This window comes from Myotis lucifugus, unplaced genomic scaffold, assembly GCF_000147115.1.
Source record: "Myotis lucifugus unplaced genomic scaffold, Myoluc2.0 scaffold_17, whole genome shotgun sequence".
Taxonomy (NCBI): Eukaryota; Metazoa; Chordata; class Mammalia; order Chiroptera; family Vespertilionidae; genus Myotis; species Myotis lucifugus.
In genome coordinates, this window is record NW_005871065.1 from 7,582,378 (window position 1) to 7,589,458 (window position 7,081).

The window sequence follows — 7,081 nt, forward strand, 5'->3', positions numbered from 1 at the left end:
AAATGACACCGAGAAGACAGGAGGGCAAGGTTTAGGCATCAAGGTCTTTGCTGGCCCTGACCAAGGTGTGTCTTCAGAAGTGAAGGCAGATGTCTGGTAACTGGGTGGAGTAACTGGGTAGTGAGGACATGGAGATAGACATTGCTAAGAAATTTGAAGGGAAAGAGGAGGAGATGGCAGCTGATAGGGGGCGGGAGGAAGAGGGGGAGCAGAAGCTCAAAAATCATCTAATGAATGGAAATGTGGAAAACCTCCTATCCTCTGTGGAACTGGGTGTGTGATAAACACATAAACAAACACCGGAGCCTGCTTCCCTCTCGTCCTGCTGAGCCTTAGAAAGGCTTTTGTTCTCATTGTCTTTATCAGCGAGACCAGGCTCTGGGCTTAACCTGTTAAAGTGAAACTGAGCGAGGCAGGGCAGCCATCCCGGAAAGCCTTTGACCCGCCGCCCCTGCCCACTGCCCCTTCCGACTCTCCCCACCTGCTCTGTTTGCCCTGGGAGATCTCCAAGTCCAGATCAAAAGCCCTCCTACTCTGCTGAGTCTCCAGGCTCCTTCAACTCTTACCCAAAATTAGCAGTTGATTTGAAAGGCTTATTCAAATAGTTAAGTAACAAAGGGCCCAGAGGCTTTGCGCCTGGGAATCCCCGTCTTTGCTTTGTGGAGCCCGCGAGGGGACCCTGCGCGCTGAAGGGGCTCCCTCCATCTGCGCGATGATTCTATTGCCTTTGGATCCCAGGGAACATTACTGACAGATGGCGTTAAACCTCCCGCCCCCCTCCGCCCTCCTTCTTGCAAAAAGCCCATGTCCGACAGGTAATAACCCCAACGCGCCTGGGGGGCCCGGGAGGACAGGGTTCACAGGATGCAACCGAGGTGCCCACGCGAGCTCCCACTGGCTCCGGGGTTTGGGGACCCGTCCGCGGCCCCTCTCTGCAAGTTCTACCGGCTCGTTTTGCAGACACGAGACACCGATTTACAAACCCAAACGCTCTCTGGCAACAAACACAAGGAATGAGTTAAGCTCTCTGCGCGTTGCGCGCTTGGAAACTGTTCCAGCTGAGTGCACGGGAACGCAGTCCAACGGGGACCGCTCTCCTAAAAATCCGGGGGCCCTTTGCAAGGCTGCTGGGCTGACAGGACAACAGCTCGGACCCGGGAGCCCAGGCCCTGGAGGATGGGAAGAGAGAGGCGCCTACCGTACCCGATCGGCGCGGCGGGTCATGCTGCGGGCGTCTGGGTGTTTGGTCGGGGCCTCGGAGCTGCGGACGCGGCCTCTAGTTGCGGCCGTGGACCTGTGAGCTCTGCCCCGGGAAGGCTGCCCCAGCTGATCTTGTTTGCACTGGGCCGTTTGCTTTTGGGATTTCTCCAATGCAGATGTAGTCAGGGGGCCGCTGTCCCGAGGGACAATGATTCCATTGGAAGCTGGCCTTTAACAAGACTCACACATGACCTTTGACTAAAATGGCTTTGGGGAAGGAAAGTGTCCCTAAGCTGAAGAGGGGCACCCAGGGCAGCGGCTCACATTCCCACCCCCAACAGCGCCAAGTTAATTTTTCATCGCGCAATCTTTCAAGGAGAGTCTCTGGAGGTTTGATTTGCCATTTCTCCCTCATTCTGTAGATTTTCCCCCTGTTTTCAAAAGGGTTTCCGCTGCAGAAGATTCCTGCTGTGTTGCTTAGGAGTTCCTGGAATTAGCACTTCCAGGTTAACCGTGGGCAGGCCTATAGTGTATAAATTCCCCTCACTCTCTCAGGAATAATACCACCATTATTTTATTTCTTTCCTAGAACATGCTACAATTTACAAAGGGCTTTTCACAACCGCACTGTCATTTGGCCTCCAGGACAATGCCAGGAGGCTCTGCTGTTACTGCATTTTTACAACATAAACAAACAGAAGCTCCAGCAAAATAAGATACTTGCCCAATCGCCCAACCAGAAAGTGCAATCTGGGCCCTCAACCACCTTCCTGTCCACAGGCACAGGCCACTCACCTCCCTGCTGGGTGACCAGCCACACTAACTTAACTATATCACAACCTACTTACAGCACAACAAAGAATTACAATGCATACTATAAAGCAACCGTCGCTATCATTATTTCAATTATCATTTTCAATTATGAAAATGACTGTTAGAGTTATTTTAATATAAGAGCTGTTTGGGTTATTGATACCCAAAGATATTTTGAATTTATTCACTATATATATATAGTCTAAATTTTTGTCTTTACCAGCCACTAAGAGGAAGTCATGGGGACCAGCCTGGCCACTCTGAGAGGTGGTACAAGCCAGGGACTCCTGAGACTGCTACCAGAGTCCATCAGAGTCCATCCCTAGCCACCCTCATAACCTTTCCCTTTGTTTGCTGGGTCCTTCCCGATGGTGAAGGCTAAACAAAAGGGAATGGGGCTGTGGGGTGGTAAAGAGAGCCCTGAATTTTGGTGTGATGAGGAGACCTATGATGGATGTCTGCAGAGATGCCCAGGAGCCACCTGGGATGTCAGGTGGTATCCTTCTCATTTTTTTCAGTTTGGAGAAAGGGAAAGAGGGTTATATACTAAGTTTGGAAGAACTAGAAGTCTGTCAGGAGGAGAAGGATATCACCAACGCAGACAAAACTATGCACAAAAGTTGTCCTTGTGCCTTGCGCGAGCTGAAAATAGTCCTTGCAGGTGGGAGCACAGGGCGAGGGAGGCTGCTTCCAGAGAAGAGGGTGTGGGTTTGGACTCTGACCAGCCTCCTGTGTCGCTTTAGGGAATGTGGAATTCATCCTGCAGTGCCAGGTGGGTTAATGTAACTGTTAATATAATACCAACTCACATGAAAATGATACAGGAGTCATATGTTGTTCTACAACAAGAAAAAGATAGGTAAGTAGATAGATAGATAGATAGATAGATAGATAGATAGATAATCAACCTAGGTCAGTGGTGGTCAGGCACATTAACTTCATCAGACAGGTATAGTTTTATTCATCTTTCTACCTACAAAATGTGAGCAATATATTTAACTTCTTGAAGCCCCAGTTTTCTTATCAGTAAAATGATATGCTATGAAGATTAAGTGAGATTATTTAGGTAAAACCCTTTGCCTTTCCTCTGACATACAGTAGTACTCAATCAAAAGTAGCTATTAGATTTTACAATAATTAAATGTGTGTGGTGCCTACATGGAGTAACAAGGAACTCCCTCTGTTTTCCCACTTTTCTCACTCCTTTCTTCCTACCATACTTCTGGCTTTTGACTCATTAGAGTTTGTCCTTTGTTTCTTCCACTTATTGTCCAGCTTCTTTGAGACACTGCTTCCTTTATGTCCCAGTTTAGATTTTCACATTGGTTTTAATCCTTCTCTCCTTCCACCTCAGTTTATTCATTTCCTGTCCTACCACTGCCATAGACCCCTGTAAAGCCCCTGCCCAAGAGGTAGCTATCTGCGAGAGCTGCACATCATCACACAACCGTGTCCGTTGTCACTACCATTTCCGTGTGGTCTGCAGCCTTGGCTGGGTGCCCAGCACCACTGTATTCCGTACAAGTGTCCCTGGGCAGCCGCCTCTGCAGTTACACAAAGTCACTGTTACCCCCTCTTCAGAACACGGAGCCCACTCCCAGCTGGCCTTGTTTCAGCAAGCAACCTCACTCACTCTCCCCAGCAGAAAGCACAGTGGCCATCAGAAGGGAACACTGCTTCCTGCCCTGCAGGAAAACTTACTTTCAGTCTCTGTTCTTTCCCTCTCGGCTCAGGATGCCCCTCCTTCTGTGTGCTAAGGACTCTCTCTCATCCAATTCCTCTAGAACAGTTGTCGGCAAACTGCGGCTCTTTGGCCCCTTGAGTGTGGCTCTTCCACAAAATACCGACCTCTGCGCATGGGCCACGAAATTTCAATCGCACTGTACATGCGCACCCGCATGTGGTATTTTGTGGAAGAGCCACACTCAAGGGGCCAAAGAGCCGCATGTGGCTCGCGAGCCACAGTTTGCCGACCACTGCTCTAGAACAATCTTTCATCAACCATCCCCCTGACTTTCCATTTCTTCTCTACTGATTTCATTAGTTCACATTGTAAAATAACCACATACAGTCAGTATCTTGGATTCTGGGCATAAAAGGATAAATAAAACAGCACAACCTACAAACACATTGTAGTCTCTCCCATACAATGAACTTCATTTTTGCAGCTGTTCCTTGTAATACACACCACATGTATCCACTGCCTGAAACATATTTCCCATGGGTCAAGGCTGGTTCCTTCCTTCAGAACCTGTCTTAAAATAACCTCAAAGAGACCCTTCCCCGACCAGCCAATCTGGAGAGCTATCCTCTCCCTTGATGTTATCTGTTAACTGTCTCTGTTTCCATCATATAATTTCTCCCCTGTTGTAATGAGAGACCCCTCTGTTGGCTTCCTTCCTATTTTATGTTGCTTCTGCCAGTCGGAACCTTCATGAGGTCTGGGACTCTTGTCTTTTACTCGCTGCTGTATTCCCCTTGCCCAGGGTGTATACCTAGTAGAAGACATTTGTTGATTGTAAATTCCCAAGTGCTGGGAACATCTTTGCTTTAATCCTTTTTTTTCCCATCTCCATCATACAGCCTGCTGGTTTTCTATATTGACTATGAAGAGAATTGCCCCCAGGAACTTTGAAAAATCCTGATGCCCAAATCACCCTCAGGCAAGTTGTCTGTGGGGTGAGACTGAGGTATCAGTTTTTATAAGCTTTCCTGGCAATTCTAAAAGCCAAGCGTAAGACCCCTGACCTAATCTGACACACAGGAGATGCAGGAATGAGTGGATGAATGAATGATTCAAGGCGGGAAGTCATTTAGCTCCTGCTTACCTTCCAATCCTTCTCTTTGTGGTCCTTCCACATGTGATCTGTCATCCAGGCATGCAAACCCTAAACAAGCCAAGCAACTCTCATTTCTTCATATTTTACTCACTCTACCAAAACCCCCGGACCCCATCTCGGCTACCTAAGGAGTCTCCTGTTGGACTGCCTAGTGAAATCTGGGTGTGGGCTTAATACCATCTCCTCTGCCAGATCTTTCCCAGGTCCCAAGGGCTCTCGGCCTCCTCTCTCCTTGCACATGTCCCTGTTAAGAGTACGCCTGCTGCCACCTGCTGCTGTGTCATGACCATTCTTGTCTGTTTGTACCCCCATGTGCTGCAGACTGCCTGGCCAGAGATGGCATTCTGCAGATGCTGTGGAATGAACTCACAAATTAATGGATGAATACATTGAATGAATTATTTTTATTGATTTCAGAGAGGAAGGGAGAGGGAGAGAGAGAAACATCAATGATGAGAGAAAATCATTGATTGGCTGCCTCCTGAACACCCCCTACTGGGGAGTGAGCCCTGACCAGGAATTGAACCAGTGACCTCTTGGTTCCTGGGTCTACACTCAACCACTGAGCCATGTGGGTCAGGCAAATGAATTTTTTAAATTGACTTCCAGAGACAGAGGGAGGGAGGGAGGGAGGGAGGGAGGGAGGGAGGGAGGGAGGGAGGGATGAGAGAAACACTGACTGGCCACCTCCTGTATGTGCCCTAACCAGGGATAGAACCAGTAACCCCCTAATGCACAGGACAACGCTCAACCGACTGAATCACACCACCAGGACATACATTGAATGAATTTTTAAAGAGACACTCTACAGCTTCTTTGTTTTGTTTGGTTGGTTGGTTTGGGATTTTTTTTTTCTTTTAACAGCTTTATGGAGCTATAAATCATATAACATACAATTTCTCTATTTAAATTGTACAATTCAATAGTTTATAGGATATTCACAGTTAATCATCACCACAATCAATTCTAGAACATTTTCATCACTCCAAAAAGAAACCCATTAACAGTCACTCCCCATGTCTCCCCAGGCTCCCAGCCTAGGTAACCACTAATCTACTTTCTGTCCCTATATATTTGCTTACTCTGGGCATTTAATATAAGTGGAATCATATAATAACTGTGTGTTTTGTGTGATTGGCATCTAGGTTCACTTTTGAAGACTCATTTGGCTATCAGCACCCGTTTCACACTGAGTCAATGTGACAGAGCGTGGGCTCTGGCAGAGATCTTGGAGGACAAACCAAGGCAGTATTTCTTAGACAATATTTACACAGAAACCTGGTAAATTATCTAAATTCTTGAGCTAGGGGGAGGGGGATAGAGAAGCTTAGCTACACTTGCTACCACAGAATCAGCGGAGAGGAGATGGATTCCAGGATGGCTCAGCTCTGCCTCATTGCAGTAGGGCTGTTGGGGCAGGACCTCCTATGCCATAAGGAACCCCCACTGAGGGGAAACTAGCTGGGTCAGACTCCAGCTTTGCCACATATTAGCTGTAACTGGTTATTTCTGGCTTCCTTGTCTCTAAAAAGTGTACAAAAATAATTCCTGCCTCTCAAGCACCACATTGTCGCATTATTATAAAGATTAAATAAAGAGGGGATGTTCGTCAAGTACATAGTACAACACCTGGAACATTATAAAAGCCTGGTAAATATTTATGCTGTTGTTAATGCTGAAGTTTGACCACAGCTGTTGATATATTATTATTCTAGGTAAAATTTAATATGGAAAGGGAGTTCCAGTGCTTTAAAAAAAATAAGACAAGCAGTTATTATAGAAAAACGTCACACACCATGCTGGTATCTACTGACAGAGGGTTCATCTGTGTTCTGCTTGACAGTAAGGGTGGTGGCAAGATTTAGCAGAAGCTGAAGAGCACTCATTAATGAAAAGTGTGGGGAGGATCTGGGTTAGGATGATTCCTGGCATAAAAGCTAATGGAAAGCACCTAGTTTCCCACCAAATGCTCATTACTGCCGCCCTAGACAGTTTGGCTCAGAGAATAGAGCGTCGACCTGTGGACTGAAGGGTCCCAGGTTTGATTATGGTCAAGGGCACATGCCCAGATTGCAGACTTGATCCCCAGTGGGGGAGGCATGCAGGAGGCAGCCAATCGATGATTCTCTCATCGTTGATGTTTCTCTCTCTCCCTATCCCTTGCTCTCTGAAATCAATACAAATATACATATATTTTTAAAATGCTCATCAGTGTCACTAATAGGAAG

The 7,081-nt window shown here is 47.1% G+C and overlaps 1 protein-coding gene across 1 annotated transcript in view; it reads right to left on the minus strand.

Annotated features, from left to right (window-relative positions):
* ENPP2 (ectonucleotide pyrophosphatase/phosphodiesterase 2) overlaps nt 1–1,529 on the minus strand; it is a 101,544-nt gene extending 100,015 nt beyond the window's left edge. Inside the window, exon 1 of the mRNA XM_014452672.2 lies at nt 1,204–1,529. Within this exon, the coding sequence (XP_014308158.1) occupies nt 1,204–1,224 (21 nt within the window). The 5' untranslated portion in view covers nt 1,225–1,529. The remainder of the gene's footprint in view (nt 1–1,203) is intronic.
* Nucleotides 1,530–7,081: the final 5,552 nt, after the last annotated feature.